This window comes from Staurois parvus, unplaced genomic scaffold (genome assembly GCF_062004578.1).
Source record: "Staurois parvus isolate SC_StPar_1 unplaced genomic scaffold, SC_StPar_1.0 ptg000644l, whole genome shotgun sequence".
In the NCBI taxonomy this organism is placed as follows: domain Eukaryota; kingdom Metazoa; phylum Chordata; class Amphibia; order Anura; family Ranidae; genus Staurois; species Staurois parvus.
In genome coordinates, this window is record NW_028318440.1 from 2,518,599 (window position 1) to 2,542,832 (window position 24,234).

Sequence of the window (24,234 nt, forward strand, 5' to 3'; positions counted from 1 at the left end):
TTTATGTGCTCCCCCACAACCAGGAGTACTGGGTTATTACTTGGGTCTCTGGTGAACAAATTGGGCAATGCGACTGTGCTTGAAAGGTAAGTACAGTCGCCTTACCATGCTTGCTTTATATTAAAGCTTTTTCTTTACCCTTAAGGGGCAAAATGCAGGTTGCTTTCCAGGCGTAAATTTATTAAAGAAGTTCTATGGTCATAGCATACATGTCTATTTTAAAACATCATCATTGTAATAACAATACAAACAAGTTATTTTTTGACAATCCAATATAAGTTTGTGTGAAAAATCTCCTTTCATGCTGTGAGTTCTGCCTGTCTGCTGCCCATCTCTTTCCACAACTTCCTGGCATTTCAAAGTGATTTGCAGCTTCTTCTCTGCTGTTTACTTTTAATTTCTGAGGACTACATATCCCATGGTACCTTGCTGCGTCCAAGCTGTGATTCCTGTACTGACTCCGCCTGCTGAAACTCCTCCTCTGCAGTTCAGAAGGCAGGCTCTGTGAAATGTGTGACACAGCAGTGCCTACTCGCAGGGCATAGTGAATACATGTCACAGAATTCAAGGAAGTAAATTCAGGATTGTTTAGATTAATAGGAGTAGGCTATAAATAAATTGAAATACAATGTGGAAATTAATATATTTATATTTTGACCATAGATATGCTATAATCTCTTATATTCCATTTGTTAATCGCACCATAAATGTTTTAAAATATATGGAAGGTCCTTTTACAGAATTAAAGTGGACTATTCCCCCTCTTTCATTAAAAAAAACACAGCAGCATACATTTGCTTGCTGATGTGAAACCATTTTACATTCGTTAGTTAACCAAATATTTTTAACTTTTACTTTACAATTATTGTTTTGACACTTCCTAGTTGGGTGAGACACTGGTGATGTGACCCTGGCCTTTCAGCTCCATCCTGGGAAGTTCCTGTTACATGTTCAAGGAGTCAGACCCAGAGTTCTAGCCTAGAGTTACAGCAAGTAAAGGCAGATGGAGTTGCCTGCCCTTAATGAAAGTGGCTACCAGGAGAAGGTTGGGGAGAAATATTAAAATAAGGTATGCGAAGAATAAAAAGCCTGCAACTATTGTCATTTTTATGAAGAGGGTGAAGTCCTTTTAGGCTAGGTTCACACTATTCTGGCTGTGGCAATGCGTGTATATCACTTATGTTGCCTCACCCTTAGCCAAAACATGCTGCTCTTTAGCAGACGCACAGGGGTGCCATTAATTCTTAATTGCATCTCCAAGCTTCAGAAAACGTGACCGGGTTTTCAAAAACGGCCCCTGAAAGAAATGCGTGCAGCAAGCTTCTCAAATGAATAGACTGCTGTGTCCATGCAAATGTGGCACACAACTTCCGCATTGGTGTGAACCTAGGCTAAAACAGGGCACTGTGTAATGGTGTACTAAGTTCATTAAATGTATGGGTCATACACTGAGGGATCAGCAGGTGAAGGGGTTAATGTACAGGTCACACACATGGGGAATGAAGATGAAGGGATAATAGTACAGATATTCAGGATAAGGGAGGTGAGGGGCTAATATACAGGTCAGATCAGAGACAGGATGGGGCTGACTCATACTGTATAGGGGTGAATGGCATTAGAAAGTTGGAATTTTTTATAGTTGACGCTGTACTGTATTGTAGTGGTACTAATGTTGGCTGCTGGTCAGGATGCGTTCTTTCCTGTGTAGAATTCTCCTAGTTTAGCTAGGGGGAGTTAGATCCTAATGTTTAGTGAGGAGCTGGTTAGCAGCTCAGGTGAGATAGCCAGAAGGGTCAAACTCTGTTCAGGGCTGAGAGACTCTGCGGGCCAGCCCCTCTGGAATTTCCCCACTGCTCTGAGGCTTTCGGAGGTGGGCCTTGGGGGCAGTGGGAGGATCTGAAGAGTGGCTGGCCACACTCTTGAGGGACCTCAGCCAATCCCCAACAGGAAGCTGGGACTCCCTTAAAAGTGGAGGAGCCTGCTCAGCAGCAGGAGTTGAGTGGATGAAGGAGTAGGAAGATGTGAAGCTGAAGGAGGAAGGCTGCCAGGAGACCTAGTGAGATGGGCCCTGCCTGCGAGCCTGGAGCTGGAAAAGATGAACTCAGGACTCACTGACCCCCTGAGAGAGGACCACCTGTATGGAAGGGAAGGAGCTGGTAGGCCTGGTAACAGCAGCCATTCCACAAGCAGTACAGGAAAGGATCTGAGTGAGTACACCTGCACCCCCTGGGTGGATAGGGGAAGGAGCACTCTGGTGGGAAACAAGATTAGCCCTCTGCTTGTGACTGTTACTCATTTAAAGGAACAGGAGCCAGATCCACTACTTAGGAAGAATGTCTCCAGATTGCTGGGTAAAGAGGAGTTCATCTAGGATCTTGAGTAGTACAACTGGAGCTGCTGGCTAGCACTCCAACAGAGACTGTGACAGAGAAGAGAAGCTGTGAATAGTTCAGGAAGTTGTCCTCAGATTTCGGTTCCCTTGGGCATTCTATACACCCCTTAACTTATCCAAGTTCTAAACCCCTCGATAAAATAACAAAACAAATGCTCAAGGACTGATTTCTGCCTACGAATGAGAGCTTGTGTGGAAAATGCTAAATGACTGGCTGTGCAAGACTATGGGGGGACCCAAATTCATCAGCAATACCTAAGGGGGTAGTGCTATACCTGCCACACTGATCAGTGTAACACACACCTCTCTGTATAATACAAGTTTGTAAGAGCACACGTGATGAAAGATGGAGCCATTACTCAAGTATGCTAGCACAGACCACTGGAGTGATGGGCAGAGAGCAGCATTTTAATTTGCCTACTGCAGCTAGGCAGGAAGGTTCTTCTCAATCCATGCAATTTTCTACTGTAGAGGTGATAGCAGCAGGAACATAAAACATAAAAGTTGTATCCTTAATAGTACCATGGTATGTTGTGTAGTGTAGGGGCATAGGAGTTTTCGGTGTAGTTGTCTGGTTTGATCACAAGGTGCTGCCATAGTTAGTTGTGAGAGTAGGTTCAGGGACCCCTTGTAGAGAGTAGGCAGTATAGTTGCCTAGACAGTTCTAGAGGCGCCCAGAGTGTGCCCCTATGTAGTTCTAGACCTGCCTATGCCAGTATTGGGCATCTTAGGAAGTAGAGCTCAGATATAAATAGGCTTGGTGGGAGTCTGCTAGGGGTTGTCTAGCACACTGAGTGAGGCTCTATCTGTTTTGGCTTCCCTTAAAGGGGTATGCAAGGGAAGAAGGTGTAGTACTGTTGGGACTACTTGCATCCCCTTTGCATGGGATACTGGACTCTGACAAACCCCCTTTAAAAGGGATGGGCTCCTTGACTCAGCTATCTTCTCACCTATGTTCTCTGTACTGCTGTCACTGTTTGGATATTTGTAATTATCTTTGTTTAGTAAATTGCTTAAAGGCTTCCACTGTCTGGACAATTCCATCTCCTAACCTCAAGATAGGGCCATCTTCTGGAAATTAATAGTGTTGAGTGATCAGAAGTCTATCAGGATTTGCTCAAGTATTGGCAGAATACAGTTGAACCCTGAGACTTAGGAATCTGAGGGCTATAGTATCCAGGTAGGTCTAGGAAACCATTAAATGTCTATGCATGAATTAGTTAACAAGTGCATTTGTATTCCCACCACATGGTTAGCCGTACAAGTCAAGGACATGCAGCCCAGCACTGGTTATCGTTACATAAAATGTTAATTTTTACATAAAATGGATACTGTAAGGTAATTAATTTGGTTCATAACACTAGAGTCATCTTAGGGTTGGAGTTTAGAACAGTGTGGGTTTGGGGCACAGTCCACGTATGCATGGCATTTTTGGGTGCTTCCTTGCACAGCAGAAAGGCACAGAACATTCATGGGAACAAAACAAGATTTATGTGACATGCACATTGTGCAAAACTGATTATATTTCACAAAGAACACAAACAAAGCACACAAAGCACACATTTCTAATATTTAAGCCATGAAAATGGTTTATTATTTTTATTAGATGGTATTCAGCCTTGCAATTAGAACAGGACTACAAACTGTTATTTAAACCTTGGACCTGAAATCACAAGACTCTGTTACATAAGTTTCTGACCATATACCTCTCTTTTTTATAATCAAAATATGTTGTAAGCTTTTCTGGGCTAGAATATATCAAAACCATTCTGTTATTCTATGCGAGGTGTGCAATACTGCCATTGATAACTTTTAATAAAGACAAAATATAGTATACAGTAGGTGGCAAACCTAAACCTCCCATTTACACTTCATACCCAGACCCCACTTTGCCACATTTTGATTATACTCATTGAACAAGTGGTTCCTATACTACTGAGCGGAGTTAAATATCTTTTTTTTATGCAACACTCCTTCCAGGCTACACTACAGGCAAAGAAGTGTTGAAATACATCCATGGTGAGGAATTGATACGCTCAATCTATTCACGGCTACCGGACATCTATGATTTCCAATGAGTAGCTGATATTAAATTCTAGAGATTTTGTTTCAACTAACATCTCTCCTCTTTAGTATACTCTGCATATTAATATATATATCATATGTAAAGAGAGTAATAGAGGAATACAACGTGCACTAGAAATGTACAATAAAAGTTTGTATAGCTTCTAGATTCTCCAGGACTGATCCACTGATCATATGTCCTCTGACAGAATTTCAAGGTTGCACGTTGGCAATGCTTTTGGCCTTCTGAGGGCAAAGCCAAGCTATTGCCCTTTATGTTCAAGAACATCTGCTCCACAATTCTTCAGCTTTTTAGCCTAGATAGAAGCTGGGCATTGGATGATGCGATTCTCTAGAAGAACGCTGACGACCAAGAAAACAAGGTACAGTCCAAACATCATACATCCCAAAATCTTGTTCATCTTCCACTTACACAAAGCAATGGATAGGATGACGAACAGCAGCATTATAAAGAGGAGGATAATTGCACAGAACAAGCCATTGCTGCTCACTGCTACTGGTCTCATGCGGTGACACATGGAAAACAGAAGCCAGGGCATGGGGAGGCTGTGATGGAGATAAAACAACAGGAAGGTGGTTTGGTTGTGCAATACAAAGACCTTTAAAGTGAAAGACTTCTCAGACTAGCATAATCTATATACCATTAAGCTTTCTTTATATTAACCCGTGGCAACCAATTAGAATTTCTGGCCAGCTCTGTGTAGACTGATTATTGCTAGTATGTTGCTTTGGGTGAATGTAGACTACAGCATTAAATTAATTCCTCAAAGTCTTCCATGTCTGGCTGGCATTGCTAATCTCTCCTTTGAGAATACTAGTTATCAGGCTGTCATGCTGATGGTTTCTGAATATCTGAGCCAGAACAAGTTTAGACATTTCTGACATGTTTCTAACACCAATTTAAAATATGATTGTTGTGGGTCTGTGACTTAAAAGTACTGAAATCAGACACAGCCAGAGAATATGTATTTTAAAATAGAGCCAGCAATGACACTTTCCCCTATACTTTTCTCATTATAGAGATACTTTAAATAGAATATGTTCAGAAACACAATTCATAATAGGTTTTCATGCTTATTCCAATCCAAAATACAAATTTTCAAAAAGAAAGAAAACTTAACTGCAGTTTATAAAATTTAATGCGGTTCTTCAGTTATTGTTACAAAATTAAAAGTCAGCAGCTACAAAAACTGTAGCTGCTGACTTTTAATAATAGGATACTAACCTGTCCCAGGATCCAGAACTGCCCTTGCATGGCTTGTTTCTTCACCAGGCTTCTGTCCCCAGCTGCAGCATACTAACTGTGGGCAGCCAGCGGTAGCTGCTTGTGAGTTCACAGCTGGCTGCCAACTGCACATGTGCGAGATGAGCTGCGCTACCTGAATGGTCCTGCAGTCTTTTGGGACCTGTGACATTTCTCAGAAGGCTGCGGGGGAAGGAGGGGCGGTGGCGAGGCGATCCAACCAGAAACGGGGGAGCAGATACCTGTCAAAACTGGATACCTGCTTCCCCCCCTCCAAAAAAAAATAAAGTGCCAAATGTAAAGGAGAAGGGGGGTGGGAAGAGTGGAACTTTCCCTTTTGGGTTAGGTTCAACTTCAGGGCCTAATTTTAACCAATTTTTGTTCTTGGTAGAGTAGGAAAGAGTTACTAAATAGTGCTCAAAAGACTATGAAGTACAATCTGAAGAGCCAACTTGAAAATGTGTTCTTTATTTAATGTGCCAAAAAATATATATATTTTTTTCAATTTCTGTCTGTGGCCACACTAGGGGGATTTCCCTCACTTCCTGTCTCTGTAACACCCATGCAAGGAAAGAGGATGTGGGTGCCATCAACACTGGAAATCACAGAAAGAAATAAAAACATTTTAACCCATCCATATTCTGTTAGAGAGATTTCACATAACTTCCTGTCCTGGAAGTAAGAAGGATCTCCCCAACAGGGACTCAAACAGAAACAAAAACGTGACAGAGGTTATAGGCCTTCCCAAAAGACAAGCATAAGAAGGAGGTGCCCCAGCCTAGTTCATTACTGTAGGACACTTTAATAATTAAAATAAGTATTCTAATATAGTCACAAAGGAAATGAACGTAAATGCATATCAATGTCAATCAAACCACCAAACGCATGTCCTCTAATAGCTCTGAGGAAGAGGGCATAGCCCTTGAAACATGTAAGCTGCGCCCTTTTGGTGGACATGCGTTTGGTGCTTTGATTGACATTGATATGCATTTATGTAGTTTTCCTTCCTGAATATATTGGAATACTTATTTTAATTATTAAAGAGTCCTACAGTAATGCACTAGTCAGGTATGCCTACTTCTTGCTTGTATTCTAGTGTTGGATTTTCCCGAAATGAAGAGGGCAGCAAGGCTACTGTGCTTATGATGGTGGTTGTGAGTGGTTGAAATTTTTAGTGGTTGACACTAACAAGCCTGAAGATTTGTCCAATCTGAGCCATGAAGACTTGATCATCAGAGGGGTTTTCTTACCTGTAGCATGGACTTGAGTTTATTATTTCTAAACCTTCCCAACTAAATACAACATTTTGGCTGGCATTAGGATTTAATAACAAAGTTTCTTCTGTATAGTCGTGGTGGCATTGCCTGTTACAGGATTCACATTTTTTACATTTTTAATTGTCATGAATGAACCTGTTCTAGGAACACAGCTCTTACCTGTAATTGCTTCAGAAGTTTGTAGTTTGTAAGGCATATTGCTTGAAATAGTGTAAATGTCACAAATTGGTCCCCCTAAGTAATCAAGTAAAGGTGGCCACTGGACAGTGGTTTTAAAGCTTGCAGTGTTAAAAGTATTTCTACCTAAATTAAATTTTTACTTTCATTAGCAAATATTAAAATTTTATCCCCCAGAAATGGAACTTTTCATTGGGTTTTTGCTATTCAATGAACAGTTTACTATATTGCTGATTAGGTGAATAAAAGGTGCAGCACTCCCTCCTTGACAACAGCAAGCAGGCAGTTCTATAGCTCTGGTTTAATGAGTATTTTCATTAGACTTTGCTAGATTATGGGGGGGTGGGGGGGATATTTCTCTTTTCTCTTATAATTTGGTTTACCATTTTCAGGAAGTATTGCAGTTATTGTAATACAATTTGGTGCTACACCAGACACCGAAAACTGAAGAGGGGCTGTTTTGCAACCATACTGCCCTGAGGAATGTGCCCATACAAAGGAAAGCATTATGGTTACAACCTCATCAACTACTTGGCCATACATTCAGCCTGATTACTCTATCCCTGCTATGCAGCACAATATTTTTGCTACGGCTATTGCATTCTGACAGCCAGCACCTGGCAAACAGTGCCTGCATGAGATTGGCTAACAATTTTACATTCAGCACCTTTAATTTTTTAAATTCAAAGGATGTCAGGCAGGAGGGGGGCAACAGGACCGTCTACTTCATGAATTTCGGTCAGTTCATCAAAAACCACCCAAAATTCATATAACTGTAGACACACCTATTTCTCCGTTGGGTTACTGGAAGCAAAGTGGAAGACGTATCTGAGCTTAAAGTGTATATATAGCCAACACTTTTTGGCTATATATTAGAGTGGTTAGAGTGAGGAAATATTAGTACCCCTGGTTGGTTTTACTGCTGTTGGAGGCTTTGTTGCAGAGACTCTTTTGCTTCTTTTTTATTTTTTAGTTAGGTAGGGGCATGCTTGACCCACTGTCCTCTGTTCATTGTGATCTGTTTCCCTGCTGCAGATTTTTCCTCACTTCCTGTCTAGTACATTGTTATCTTTAACCACTTGCCCTCCAGAGGATTTGCCTCCCTTCCTGACCAGGCCATTATTTGCGATATGGCGCTGCGTTAGTTTACCTGACAATTGTGCGGTCATGCAACGCTGTACATAAATTAAATTTATGTCCTTTTTTTCCCACAAATAGAGCTTTCTTTCCATGGTATTTGATCACTGACAATTTTGAAAGAAAAATATATTTTTTACTTTTTGCTATAAAACATATCCAATAAAAAAATCACATTTCGTCATAAATTTAGGTCAAAATGTGTTCTGCTACATGTCTTTGCTAAAAAGAAATCCCAATACGTGGAAATTAATTGGTTTACGTGACAGTTATAGCATTTACAAATGGCAGTATATATACTAGATTTTTTTTTTTAAAACTAGCAATGGCAGTGATCAGCGACTTATAGTGGGGCTGTGGCGGGCATTCTGGGACACTGGGTGGGAACTGACTAACACTGACATCCCCAGTGACACTAATACAGTGATCTAAGCTAATAAAAAGCACTGACACTGTACTAATGACACTGGGCAAGACGGGGCTAACTGTGTGCTGTTTTACTACAGTGACATGCTGGTTTGTATGTCTCTGCACAGCAGAGACATACAAAGCAGAATGTCCTTGCTGGTAGGAGAGAGACCTGTGTTGTTTACACTCAGGTCTCTCCTCTGTCACCTTTACATGGCAATCCCTAGCTGCAAATGACATCCCTAGCTGCCAATGGCGACGTGGGTAGGGTGCCACGCGTGCACCCCCTACCCGGAAATGCAAATCACGTATATATATGTGATTTTGCCCAGCCCTGCTGTCCTGTAGCAGTACTTCTACTATAGGGCGGTGGGCAAGCGGTTAAGAAAGTGAGGGGAAATCTCTCCAATGGAGGAGAGCAGTAAAACCTGACAAGGGTTCAAACCTTTCCCCATTCTATCCAAAACAAAAAAGAAAGGTTTTGGCATAGATATTCTTTAAAGTCATGACTTACACAAGGCTGAAGACTCTCTCCTTATCCCGATATGACAGCACAGTGGGGTTGATTTACTAAACTTTTAAAGTGCAAAATCTAGTGCAGCTCTGCAAAGTAAAAAAATTGTTTCCAGGTTTTATTTCCAAAACTTAAAGTGTTACTAAACCCAGGAGCCTGCATTCACTATATCTGGTCTCCCACAGTACAGAGAGCATGGGAATGCTATTGTTTAGTAAATATAAACTGGTAAATACCTTTTCTTATCAGCAGTATATAGCAGTCTTGTGACTTCTATCAGTGTCTGGCCAAGCACTGGTTAAAGCATGTAGGAGGAGTTCCTATTCGCCTCTGACTGATCTTTGAGGCTGCATGACCCCTAACCCTCTGACTGGACAGTGCTGATTGGCCCTGTGCACATATGCACCCTCCCAAAAAAAAACCTGTAGCAATTCACACCAAACTGAGCATGTGCACTGTGCCTTCTAGAGCTCTGTTCTATTAGGAAATGAAATGGGGAATGTGGAAGAAGGGGAGGATCAGAGAAGATAGGTTCAAACAGCCTTTTTACACAATGCGGATGATTAAGATTCCAAAGTGAATATAACAGACTGATTTTACTGTTGTGGGTTTAGTAACACTTTATCTGAACAAGCTGAAGTTAGAGGTTGATTGGCTACCATGCACAGATGCATCAGATTCTGAGTGCACCAGTTTTAGTAAATCTCCCCCCTGTGTGTCTAAGCAACCACTAAGCACTCTTATTGTTATGTGGAAAGATTGATTTACGTGATCTACCCAGAAATATTTTGTATTTTTTCCTTGCTGAACAGAATGCCAGGGAGCAAAGTGAAGTTACATTTAATTAAACTGAGCACATTTCTTTGCCAGTGCAGGGTCTCTGTATTTGCTGTACATGTGAAGGATTGAAGTAGCTCTTATTCCGCTTAAACCGCTTCGGATGCATAGCAACAGTATGTAGTTTCTCAGGGCTCCATAATGCTATGAAGAGCAAGGTGGAGCACATTATTCTATTACAGAACCGTACTCTTGGCACAATTCACTAAAGCTTGTCGCATGAGTTAAGTCAGTCACATGACCACATATCGCATGCGATACTGAAAATGTCAATTCACTATTGCTAGTATGTGGTATTTACCGAATAGTAGCAAAACACTCGATAAATACCGCATAAAAAGACCTTACAGCAAACTCACAAAAGGAAATAAATAATGAAATGCATGCGGTAATTCAGTAGTGGTCCAGGCATGTGGTATGTACTGGTATCTGTCAGTACTGTCATGGATTGTTAAGCAATGGGTGGCTGCAGAGTCCTTAACAATCTATGAGTCATCAGCTGTCAGCGGGGTTCCCCACTGACAGCTGAATGTAAAAAAAAAATTGTCAGCAATTAAAAATTAATTGAAACACGGCATGGGGTCCCCCTCCATCCATACCAAGCTCTCCGGGTCTGTTATGGATTTTGAGAGGAACCCCCACGCCAAAATGAAAAAGAAATGGAGTGGGGTCCCCCTCAAAATCCATACCAGATCCTTATCCGAGCATGCAGCCCGGTAGGTCAGGAAAGGGGGGGGAACAAACGAGTGAACTATACCAGGCCACATGCCCTCAACATGGGGGGGTGCTTTGGGGGGGCAAGTGCCTCTTCAACACAACCGTGGCCAGGGGTTGTGAGGATCTGTGGGGATCGGCAAGGGGTCCCCAGATCCTGCCCCCCGCCATGTAAATGAGTATGGAGTACAAATACCCATTCACAAAAAAAACCTGTAGTGTGAAAAAAGACAGGAACTGGGAATCACGATGCACACCGCCTTCACTACCTGAAAAAAAGAAAATAAAAAGGCTCTGCTCTTGATGCTGGCTCCTGCCGTCTGACTGCTCTGCTGGCTTAACAGTTCTTAAATATGTAAGGGGCAGGGCCACCAGGTGACATCACGTATGTGACCCCATGATGTCACCAGGTGGCCCCACCCTTACATATTTAAGAACTGTCAAGCCAGTGGAGCAGTCAGACGGCCGGGAGCCAACGTCGGGAACGGAGCCTTTTTTTTACTTTCTTCAAGTCGGCGGCAGGCATCGTGATTGACATGGGATCTACTTCAGGGGACATTCTTTTATTTTCCTTCTTTTAATAAAGGACTTGTCAAAGACTGTCTCCTGTCTTTTTTCACACTACAGTTTTTTTTTTGTGAATGGGTAGCGGTACCATGTACCCCATACTCATTCACATAGAGGGGTGGGATCTGGGGGCCCCCTTGCTAAAGGGGGCTTCCATATTCCGATAAGCCCCCCTGCCCACAGACCCCCACAACCACAGGCCAGGGTTGTGGGGAAGAGGCCCTTGTCCCCATCAACATAGGGACAAGGTGCTTTGGGGGGGACCCCCTGCTCCAAAGCACCCCCCCATGTTGAGGGCATGTGGCCTGGTATGGTTCAGGAGGGGGGGTGCTCGTTCATCCCCCCTTTCCTGACCTGCCTGGCTGCATGCTCGGATAAGGGTCTGGTATGGATTTGGGGAGGCCCCCACGCCATTTTAAAAAAAATTTTGGCATGGGGGTTCCCCTCAAAATCCATACCAGACCCAAAGGACTTGGTATGGATAGGGGGGACCCCATGCTATTTTGTACATTTTTTTTTAATTGCAAGCATTTTCTTTCTTTTACATTCAGCTGTCAGTGGGGAATCCCGCTGACAGCTGAAACATTAATGCATGCTTTCACTACTAAAATACCGCATGACTTGATAAAATAACTTATGTGGCATTTTAGTAGCGTTTTTTTCGTTATTTTTAAATGTTATGCGGTATTCTACCACATACTTGGATGCGGTATAATACCGCTTAGTGAATTGTGCCCACTGTCAGTTAAAAACCATATACTGAAACCTGTCACAGGTCCAACCCTGTGGATTTTGTGCAAAGGAATCCCACGGGAAAATAACCATCTTAACTAAGTGGCTTTAAATAAGTGAAATTGAACACTGCAAAAACTTTTTGGTACCATAGTTTAGGCCAGCCTTTATCAACCAGGGTGCCCAGGCACCCTGGGGTGCCTTGAGGTTTCTTCAGGGGTGCCTTGGCAAAATGTCTAAAACTTGCCCAAAACTTGTATACAAGCCAGCGGGTGGAACAAGCCTGCCTTTTAGTTACACAAAGCCACAGGTTTTCATTTTGCACCATTGCGACCTTCTAGCCGCAGGCGTCCTGACAACCAATGACACCATCAGTTGATAAGGGTGATGTCAGCTGCCTGCACTGCATCCTAGTTTGACCCTCCCCTAACCCTCTCCATCAGCCGTGGGGTTACATTAGCTTAGTGATGGAGAAAAACTGAGAGAGAAGAGAAACACTGGAATACTAGTCAGTACCAGTGTGTAAGAGTGTATTTGCTTTTGAAGAATAAATTACCTCTGATGTTGGATCTCCTACGTGTGTGGATGTTGCTGTTAGAATAGTAGTTTATATTTTAGAATGGGTGCCCTTTTAAACTTATGGACATTCTTGAGGCACCCCATTTTAGAACGGGGTGCCTCAAGACTGTCCATAATTTTAAAGGGTGCCCCGGGACTGTCCATAATTTTAAAGGGTGACTTGACTGAAAGAAGGTTGAGAAACACTGGTTTAGATCATAGTGTTGGAGAATAATATTAATATTTACCCAACAGTGATGTCAAATATGTTGCTTCCTACAGAGCTGGAAACTGCCATATCTCCAAGGCCTTTGCGTGCAACAATAACGCTAGTTATGAGATCCGGGATAGAAGTGCCAGCAGCTAATATAGTCAGGCCCATTATTTCTTCAGTAATACCAATAGTCTCTCCAACCTAAGGCCAGTCATGAAAAAAAACAAGAGTTAGGTCAATACATACAGTCTGTATTTGCATTTTAAACTACATTAATAATCAAAGAAATATGCAATTATGTCAATCAAATACCCGGAATTACATTTCTAAACATTGTAGCCATAGAGACACTGGCACCTTAAAATAAAGACAAAACAAAAATATCTCATAAAGGGGTATGATGGAGAGAGCAGCTAGAGAGCAGTGTCATAAATCATATACACGAGTGTGGTAAACCAATGACCACCATAGTAAGAGGGCACCTCACTGACCAGCAGTATAGTTGGGACATTGGGCACAGTTCACTAAAGCTTATCACATGAGTTAAGTCAGTCACATGACCACATATCGCATGCGATACTGAAAATGTCTATTCACTATTGCTAGTATGCGGCATTTACCGAAAATAGCAAAAACACTCAGTAAATACCACATATAAAGACCTTAAAGTCAATTCAAAAAAGGAAATAAATAATTAAATGTATGCGGTAATTAAGTAGTGGTCCAGGCATGCGGTATGTACTGTATCTGTTAGTACAGTCATGTGCTGTTAAGGAATGGGTGGCTGCAGAGTCCCTAACAGCCTATGAGCCATGAGCTGTCAGCGGGGTTCCCCACTGACAGCTGAATGTAACCAAAAAAAAATTGCTGGCAATTAAAAAAATCATTTTAAAAACGACGTGAGGTCCCCCCCTCCATCCATACCAAGCCCTTTGGGTCTGGTTTGGATTTTGAGGGGAACCCCCATGCCAAAATTTAAAGAAAAAATGGCGTGGGGGTGCCCCCTAAAATTCATACCTGCAGATCAGGAAAGGGGAGGAGCGAGCACCCCCCCTCCTGATCCATACCAGGCCACATGCCCTCAAAATGGAGGGGGTGCTTTGGGGCAAAAAAAAACTGTAGTGTGAAAAAAGACAGGAGACAGGCTTTGACAAATCCTTTATTAAAAGAAGGAAAATAAAAGAATGTCCCCCAAACTAGAACAAACGTCAATCACGATGCCTGCCGCCGCTGCTGCTACCCGAAAAAAGACCCGAAGGTCTTGGTTTGGATGGGGGGGGGGGACCCCATGCTGTTTTTTACATTATTTTTTAATTACTGGCAATTCTTTCTTTTACATTCAGCTGTCAGTGGGGAACCCAGCTGACAGCTGCAACATTAATGCATGGTTTTCACTACTGAAATACCGCATGACTTGATAAAATAACTCATGCAATATTTAGTAGCGTTTTGTAGTGCATTCAAGCGTTTTGTTTTTTTAAATACTGTGCAGTACCTTACCGCATACTCGAATGTGGTAAGATACTGCTTAGTGAATTGTGCCCACTGTCACTGCCTACCAGTATAAGGGGCATTTGGGTGGCCCTGTCTTTTTCACTGTGTATCAATGTACAAGGGTGTATTTATGGGGGCTGTCAATGGTACATGTGCTGCCACAATATTTGTGATAATAAAAAAACTAATTTTTCCATCATTTGTACCACAAATGTATTTTACAAATGGGACCTGTGCCAAAGGATGTATGGTATTAAAAAAAAAAACCATTGTAAGGGCCTGTGTTTTGATGTGTGTCAGTGTGGGGGGTTTACACATAATGTATGTAAATATGCCAAGACGTACTATCCAAGTGCTGCCACGTAGAGAGGAGGGAGACCAGCAAACATCCAGTTGCAGATCTCCCCTACCTAGTAAGAACTTAAAAGTGATGTGTAAAATGTCACTTCCTATTTCTGCTTTCATCTGTGCTCCATTAGCTTCAATGGAGGGCAGGTGAGACATCAGGGGTCTAATAGATTCCTGATGTCTCATTAAAGGTGAACCTGTCATGCCAAAACAGTATCACACAGGGGTCCTATATGATAAAAAAATAAAGTTTAGTGTAAATAAAAAGTGTAAAAAAAATAAAGTTACATTCAAGCACCTAAACCCCCCCCCCCAAAAAAAAATAAATCTGATCCCATCACCCCCAAATACATGAAATAATAGATTGCGCTACACGTTACATGTCACTGTATGTGCTGGAGTGACAACAATAATTATAAGGCCGTTATTCATGGTTAACTTTAAACTAATGAGCACTATGGACTTTTAAAGCATTGCCCTATGGAAAATATAAGGGTATGAACATTTGTCACCATTTCATGGGTGTGCCCAATTTTAAGGCTTAACATGTTGGGTATCTATTTACTCAATGCTGCCTCTTCTTTTATATTTTAGCAAAAGTGAGTAATATATTGTATTAATCTGCCCTAAAAATAACTTTAGTGCAATTTATACTGAAATTATGTGCTTGATAATCTGTTGCATTATTATTGTGTGACATAAAAACTGCAGGTCAAATACATCTGTCAATCAAACTTGAATGATCTGAGAAGTGTCTCAAACTGCCAAATGTTAAACTGAGGCCATCAAAACAAGCAAAAAGCCCATTGACACAAGTCGAACTCTAAATGTGGAGTGAGGGTTGTGTGCATAATTAAAATCTGGCCGCGTTTTGACAGGATCCTTCTGGATTTTCATATTTTATTTATATGACTGTTTCCTCTAAAATACTAAAGACAATTTCTGCCAGCTAAGTGTTCCTGACCTCAATGCAAATTATCTCCTTTTTAACCACTTCAATACCAGGCACTTATACCCCATTCCTGCCCAGGCCAATTTTCAGCTTTCAGCACTGTCGAACTTTGAATGACAATTGCTTGGTCATGCAACACTGTACCCATATGAAATTTTTATAATTTTTTCCACACAAATAGAGCTTTCTTTTGGTGGTATTTAATCACCACTGAGTTTTTTTTGCTAAATAAAACAAAAAACGCCTGAAACTTTTGAAAAAAAACACACTTTTCTTCATTTCAGTTATAAACTTTTGCAAATAAATAACATTTCTTCATAAATTTAGGTCAAAATGTATTCTGCTACATTTCTTTGGTTAAAATAATAATAATAATTGGATTTGTATTGTTTTTTTCAAATGTTTCTATTTTTTAAATTTTTTATTACATTTTATTTTTTAGCATACTGTGACCAAAGCAATACAATGCTACCATAGTAACATTGAACTACTCTGGGGAAGTGATCAAGATTTATTTTTTTTTAACATATTATGATTGCTAATACCAATGTATTTCATTGATATTTGCAATCATTGTTACTGAATGAAACTGATTCATTCAGTCTTTTGTTGTGATTAGCTGTGATTGGGGAAAGCTGATCACATGATACAGATGGGCTGTGATTGGCCCTGTCGGTATCATGTGACTGCCTTGACCAGTCACAGCTAACAACATAATTGTATACAATGGATGGCATGACAGGAAGCCATCCATTGTATACAATTGACATGTGATCTGCCGTGATTGGTCACAGAGGTCACATGACACTGGCAATGGGTCGGTGTAGTGATATGTCATCGGCTGTGTCCCGTGGACACAGCCGGTGACAGATCGCGCCGCTGCATGGCCCCGAAGCCGCTTGAGCGGCTCGTGTTGACAGGAAGTCATATGACGTCCAGTCACAACGGTGAGTGTCCCACCCGGCCATCAATCTGCTATAGGTCGGACGGGAACGTGTTAATGTAAAATACTTAGACTTACCTGATGTGCCCACCAGACCATCAAATATGAAAATATTGCAATCCAGGTAATTGATCCAAAAAATGTTACAGGGAAAAACTTTCTTGACGACTGTAAATAAAAAGGACATTTTTATTTCTTCTTCATTGAGAAACAACAATATATTAGTTAATATTATTATCCAGGATTTATATAGTGCCAACAGTTTGCTCAGCGCTTTACAATATGACGGGAGACAATACAGCAACGATACAGTTCAATACAAGAGGGAAAGGAGGGCCCTGCTCCTTGGAGCTTACAATCTAGTTATCATGTCTTGCATTGCATCATGAAAGTGAACAGTATACCTAACAGGTGAAAACTGTAAGCATGAACTAAAATTTACCAAAAATATGCCTTTTTAACCACTTCAGCCCCCACAACATACCCATATAGCATCAACCTGGTATTGTTACTTTCAGCCGGTAATGGATTTTTTTTTGTGTAAAAGTGATCCTAGTAGCTAACTATAGAGATCAGTCGGCTGACATTAGAGATGACTGAGGACCAGAACATTCCAAATCATCTCTATGGTCTAAATAACCAGAAGTGACGAGCATTTTGTCACTTTCGGTTTTGCTGGATGTAAAGAATCCATTACTGACTTGGGATAAGAATCGGATCAAACAACTCTTGGTGTAGTCCGATGTTTTTAAGGGCAGAGGAGAGATCTAGGATCTAGTAGGGTTGCCATACCACGGGCATGTGCAGTTTTAAAGTGTGACATATTTGGTATCAACTATCTATTTACCATTTACTTATTTACTCGGTGTAACATCATCTTTTATATTTTAAAAACAAATTGGGTATTATATTGTGTTTGTGTGCTCTAAAATTCATGAAAATTTAATTTTTCCAAAAACATTGCGTTTAAAAACATGCTGTGCAAATACTGTGTGACATAAAAATTGCAAAATCCACCAATTTACTCACTCCTGGAAGAGCTGAATGCCAAAGAGGTTTTCCAAGGCTGCACCTCTGTAACGGAGGGGAGGTATTTCCTACCTTCAATGGGCTACCATGGATTGTGAGTGTACCCTGTCTTCTATTGCAAGGAACATTTAGTACCCGTTCACATATTTGCGGATGGATGCAGTTTTAACCGCATCCAATTCACATGACGTGAAAAAACATTGCTTCCTATGGTGCCTGTTCACACTTGTCCTGTGCACTGGCAGTGCGGATTCAGTGCGGTTTTCAAAAGAGCCATGTTCAATTTCTGAGAAGTGCAATCCGGTTCAGGTATGGATTACAGACTATTGACTTCTATGTGAACCGTTCCTAAACTGCATATGTGTGAACAAGATGAGATCCTGAGCTAACCCTGTCCTGGACCTGATGTAAACCTGATCTGAACATCTAAAAAACTACTGGGCAGCACAGTCGCTAAATGGTTAGCACTTCCGCCTGGCAGTACTAGGGTCGTTGGTTTGAATCCCACCCACGGCACCTCCTGCCTGGAGCTTGCATGTTCACCCTGTGCCTGCATGTGTTTCCTCCAGGTACTCTGGTTTCCTCCCACACTCCAAAGACATGCTGGTAGGTGAATTGGATCCTGTCTAAATTGTCCCTAGTATGTGTATGTATGAATGTAAGTTAGGGACCTTAGATTGTACACCCCTTGAGGGTTAGGGACTGATGTGAATGTATAACATATATATAAAGTGCTGTGTAAATTGACAGCATTATGTAAGTACCTGAAATAAATAAATAATACTGTATCAATTAGCTGTGAAACCTGAGCATCAGTCCGCAAATGTGTGAATCAGCACTTAGAGATCTCACAGGGTCACTTTAGGGATGATAATGCTATAACATCATGCACATTATGGAACTGGTGTATGGTGCATCATTATAGGCAGACAGGGACTTGCAGGAAAGTATGGACATATACAGTATACTGCACACATACACGGCTGTAGATAACGCTCTGCTTTGTTGTACATTTGTAGCTAAACCTGTATGTGCATAATTATCCTTTTGATGACAGATGTCTATTTTTTAATTTGTATTTCCCATTCACTTATGTGTGAGTGCTCTTGAAGAGCTATCTGATTACAAGGATCTTAATAAAGACTATTATTAGATAGGAAAATGCACAATCAAATACATGGTTTTAATGTAACTGCATAAAACTGTGTCCCACTGTGGGAAGATAAAGGATGACCAAAGTGGAACATCAATCTCTCAATCAACATGGACTGTTTTTTATTCCTTAGATAGGAAAGTATAATATATTTACTAGGGATGCACCGAAATTTCGATGGACGAAACGTTTTGGCCGAAAACACCCCTTTTGGCCATTGGCGAAAATGAAAAAAAGCACTGATACAGGTGCTGAAAAAACCCCGCCCCTCGACGCCACCTGCCCCTCACCGCCGCCTGCTGCTCCCGCCACCCCTCGCCGCCACTCAGCTGCTGCCACGGGCCGCCGCTCAGTAGTTCTCAGCCTTACCTGAGAAACCATCGATCCTGGTGCTGGGCATAGAGATGAGTGAAGGAAAGATGGCTGCTACTCATCTCTATGCCCTTGGAGGACCGAAGCGATGTCACTTCCTGTTCCGGACATTTTTTTTTAAAGCATTAGATCAATGCTTTTTTTAATTATCCAATGCTTTACATTGTAGAGGAGAGATGTGGAGTCTTATTGACCCCATATCTCTCCATAAAGAGGACCCTTCACTAATTATTTCTATCACAAGGGATGCATGCAATCTCCTAGATTGTAAGCTCCAAGGAGCAGGGCCCTCCTATCTCTCTTGTATTGAACTGTATTGTTGCTGTATTGTCTCCCGTTATAATGTAAAGCGCTGAGCAAACTGTTGACACTATATAAATCCTGTGTAATAATAATAATATAATAATAATGCATTCCTCGTGATCGGAATAAAAGTGATTACATTTTTTTTAAAAGGGACAGTGCAAAAAAATAAATAAAATAAAAACCCATTAAATAAATTTAAAAAAAATAGTTTAAAGTGTCCCCGTCCTCCCATGCTCGCACATAGTGGTGAACCACATATGTAAAAGGTGTTCAAACCACATACGTTAGGTATCACCACGAACGTCAGAGCAGGAGCAATAATTCTAGCACTAGACTTCCTCTGTAACTTTACACTGATAACCTGTAGAAATTTTTAAAGCATCACCCATGGAGATTTTTAAGTACAGCAGTTTCGCGCCATTCCACGAGCGTGCACAATTTTAAAGCGTGACATGTTGGGTATCTATTTACTCGCCGTAACATCCTCTTTCATATTTTACAAAAAAAAATATCTATATATTTATATATATATTTTAATCAGTGTATTTTTTTCCAAAAAATATAAATTAATTTTTAAAAACTGCGCATTTCGGTTTCGGTTTTCGGCCAAGTGCATTTTGAATTGTCGTTTTCGGTTTTGGCACCAGAATTTTCATTTTGGTGCACCACTAATATTTACTGGTTTTAAAAGTTTTTTTCTACATTTTTTTCAGTTACTTCCTGGTTTCCAAGCCTAGGCAAATGATGTCATACATACCATGAGTCTTCAGGAGGGAAGGAGGGGCTTTCTCAGCTAAGGCAGATGGATTGCAGATTCCAGGAAATGAACTCATCTGCCCTTACTTGAGATGACTGTGGCCAGAGATGCTAGAGGGGTATTTTTCAAAGTGATTTCTCAGCAAAGTAAATCATGGAGACATGGATTGATGGGAGAGTTTGCTCTTAATATTAGAAATTAATTAAACAGTGTTTTTGGTTTGTGCTGATTAGGTGCAGTGTAGTTCTCCTTTAACTAAGCTGTACCTTAATTATTTGTGCATCATTTATGAATTTCGGTGTGTTAACATCTGTTTTATTATTGTATGGCATAAACTACCTCAAAGTATAAAATACTTGTGTATAACTCTGACCTGTCACCATGATACAAGAAAACTTGATTTGTTCAAGTGTATTGTACAGACGGGGGGAAGTGAAAGTGGAAACATCATAAATGGAAATGGCAAAGGAGATAGGGTGGTTGATTTAATAAAGGCAAAGAAATACAGAAGAATGAAGACAGAAAAAAGACAAAGTGATTCATGGAGTCTGCAAGCAGAATACAGTTTTTTTATTTTCTTGGTTATTCTTTGCATTTTCATCAAATTCACTAAAGGAAAATCCATTCCAAAGAGAAAATTCCTTTACAAAGGGAACAGCTTATTTGCCTTCAGTAAATCAACACCAATGAATAAGAGAATGTCCACATGACTCTAGATTTGTCAGCAGGGACACAGAAAATATCCTGTTGGAATATGCCTATGGGCTATATTCTGAGGATCCAAGCTGCATATGCTTACTGTATATAGCAGTTTATGTGTTTATTAGGAACATTTAAATGTTATCAAAATGGTACTTACTGCATTGCGGACATCAGGTAATGTGATCCATAAAGGGAAAACAATTGGCAGTACAGCAAGATACACAGCTTGCTTACGCTTGTTGGCGGGCCATGCTAGGCTTAGTGGATGATCGCCTTCATCATCTGCACTTGAGGCCTGAGTGCAAAAAGGAATAAACTAACGTTAAAGAAGAATAATGAATCTAGTGACAACATTATTTTTTCACCACATATTTTTACAAAAAGTGCCTAATCATGGATTACAATTATCAGATTCTGACACTGACTGGAGTGTTTGCTGGGTTCTTTTGACAGTTGTACACAGTCTTGGACCTCAATAAATGGTTTCTCTGGAGGAAAAGGTTATTGTTTGGCTCAGATTACTTTGAAATGTATCCTATTTTTTCCCCAAGTTTAAGAATGATGCCACAAGAGTTTGTAGAACACAAAAACAAGTATACATGACAAGTGTGTTTATGTGCCTGTAATTACGTCTCCATATACCCAGCTGCTGATGTTATGGGTATCTACACTACAGACTAATATTATCGGTATCTTGATATTATACATTTCTCTAAATTATGTGCAAACAGGTTGAAACTGCTTAGTGAATTAGGATGTGACCCAGGTTGGGTTGGGAAGGGGTTAACATCATTGCTCCTGTTGTGAGGGCTTTTTGGAGCATCAGCAAGCCCACCTGTTATGTAAATTAAAGGAAGGCTGAGGTCAGAGAGCTCCTCTTTCCCGCAGAGAGCCCCAGTGTGTTCCTATGCTGTGTTACTGTTCCCGTTATTAGGAGAAGCCCAAGCCATCTTCCTTCTACACCGAGAGTCCCCAGGATGCCACCATCTATGGACTGTGTCACTTTCTTCGGATTCTCTCTTGATGAACTGTCACCTCTTTATCACGTTTACACTGAAGTGATTAGTACAGACTGTTAAAACCTTGTCCTTGAGTCTGGTCTGAAGTTATTGAAAGGGGTGCATAATGAGGCTGGCATATATAAAAGAACTTAGTGATGTAAAAGGCACTATCAGAGTATGAAGAACACTAAATTACACTGTCAAGTCAGTACGCTAAGGAATAGCAAAGTTGTTGCTAATGGTAACCATGCATATGCTCAAGACACCAAGCAACCAGTCCTCCAGTAGTGAGAAAGTCACTAGTTGGGCTCCATCCCTATCAGGTAATCTTCCATATCAACCAGGAGCAGATCAGTATCACAGAGGCCCTCAGCCTAACTGTACACTATGGGAGAGAAAGAGTTAATACAGGACACGCATGAGATCCACTCTAGGTATAGGGCGGGATCCCATTCTGTTATTGGGAGGGAGGTAACAGAGGTACACTTGCTGAAGGAGGTGGCGTAGCTTTACTCCAAATGGAACACATTATAGTCACTGGGTGTAAAGCTATGGGACAAGAAGAATACAACTTCATCTACATGCAGTGTCAGTTGATATCTAAGTCGGGAGACAGCCTTAATGTTAGACTGTGCACATGACTGCAGTTCCCGTCTGGTCCTAGGCTTTAGTGAGCATGCCTCTGGCAAAAGAATACCTAGCACACGGGTGTGGTAGGCCCCGCCCACAATATGGTGCAGTTTCCCTCGTAAATACTATGGTCACCCTCTGGCTCTATCTTTCACTCTTTAACTCATATCTATAATCTCTTCCTTTCTACTGGCATTTTCCCCAACTCTCTAAAACATGTGCTAGTCACCCCCATACTTAAAAAGGCCTTACTGGACCCCACCAATGTTAGCAACCTAAGACCCATCTCCTTACTCCCTTTTGCCTACAAACTCCTTGAACATTTAGTCTACAACCGGCTGAGCTGCCACCTTATTGAGAATAGCCTTCTCGATCCCCTTCAGTCTGGATTTTGCCCACAACACTCCACAGAAACTGCTCTACTAAAACTCACAAACGACTTACTAACTGCTAAAACCAATGGTCACTTTTCCGTACTCTTACTCTTGGACCTCTCTGCTGTCTTTGACACAGTTGACCACCCCCTCCTCCTCAAAAAACTCTATTTACTTTGTCTCCGTGACTGTACTCTCCATTGGTTCGAATCTTACCTATCGCACCACACTTTCAGTGTCACTTACAACTCTACCTTCTCCTCTCCTACTCCTCTTACTGTTGGGGTCCCCCGAGGTTCTGTCCTTGCACCTCTCCTATTCTCAATCTACACCTCTTCCTTGGGTCAGCTGATAGCTTCCCATGGTTTCCAATACCATGTCTATGCTGATGACACACAAATCTATCTCTCTACTCCTCAACTCACCCCATCAGTTTCCTCACGTATCACTGATTTACTAACAGACATATCAAACTAGATGTCACACCACTTCCTAAAACTCAATCTATCCAAAACTGAAAGCTCATAATATTTCCTCCCCCACGTGCCTCTTCCCTTGATTTCTCGGTCAGGATCAATAGCACCACTATCAACCCATCCCCGCGTGCCAGAGTGCTAGGGGTAACCCTGGATTCTGAACTATCCACATCCAATCCATGTCCAAATCATGCCGCCTCAACCTCCCAACATCTCCAGAATTCGCCCCTTTTTAAACAATGATACCACAAAGCTCCTGGTTATCTCTCGCCTCGACTACTGCAACTCTCTCCTCATTGGCTTACCTTTACATAGGCTGTCCCCCCTCCAGTCCATCATGAATGCTGCTGCCAGGCTCATCCATCTTACCAACCATTCAGTGTCTGCTATCCCTCTCTGCCAATCCCTCCACTGGCTTCTACTCGCGCAACGAATAAAATTAAAAATACTAACAACAACTTACAAAGCCATCCACAACTCTGCTCCCAGCTACAGTACATCACTAACCTGGTCTCAAAATATCTACCAAAACGCTCTCTTCGATCCTCCCAAGACCTTCTTCTTTCTAGTTCCTGTGTCACCTCCTCCCATGCTTGCCTTCAGGACTTCTTCTGAGCTTTTCCCATCCTATGGAACTTCCTACCGCATATGTCTATCTCCTAATTTATTCACCTTTAGACGATCCCTGAAAACCGTTCTCTTTAAAGAAGCCTATCCTGCTTCTAACTAGTAAACTGCCTTTTATTTCCTCCATCAACTCATCCCCCACAGCTATTACCTTTTGTAACACTCAGCCCTTCCTCCTAGATTGTAAGCTCTAACGAGCAGGGCCTTCTGTTTCC

General features: G+C 41.4%; 1 protein-coding gene across 5 annotated transcripts in view; it reads right to left on the reverse strand.

The window, feature by feature from the left end:
- Nucleotides 1-3,954: 3,954 nt before the first annotated feature.
- The window catches only part of SLC24A2 (solute carrier family 24 member 2), a 256,795-nt gene continuing 236,515 nt past the window's right edge, over nucleotides 3,955-24,234 (reverse strand). For all 5 annotated transcript variants that reach the window (XM_089693969.1, XM_089693970.1, XM_089693966.1 and 2 more), the window contains 4 exons: nucleotides 21,069-21,206; nucleotides 16,671-16,760; nucleotides 12,890-13,056; nucleotides 3,955-5,023 (listed from right to left, as the gene is read on the reverse strand). In XM_089693969.1, the coding sequence (XP_089550095.1) occupies nucleotides 4,774-5,023; nucleotides 12,890-13,056; nucleotides 16,671-16,760; nucleotides 21,069-21,206 (645 nt within the window). In that variant the 3' untranslated portion in view covers nucleotides 3,955-4,773. The remainder of the gene's footprint in view (nucleotides 5,024-12,889; nucleotides 13,057-16,670; nucleotides 16,761-21,068; nucleotides 21,207-24,234) is intronic.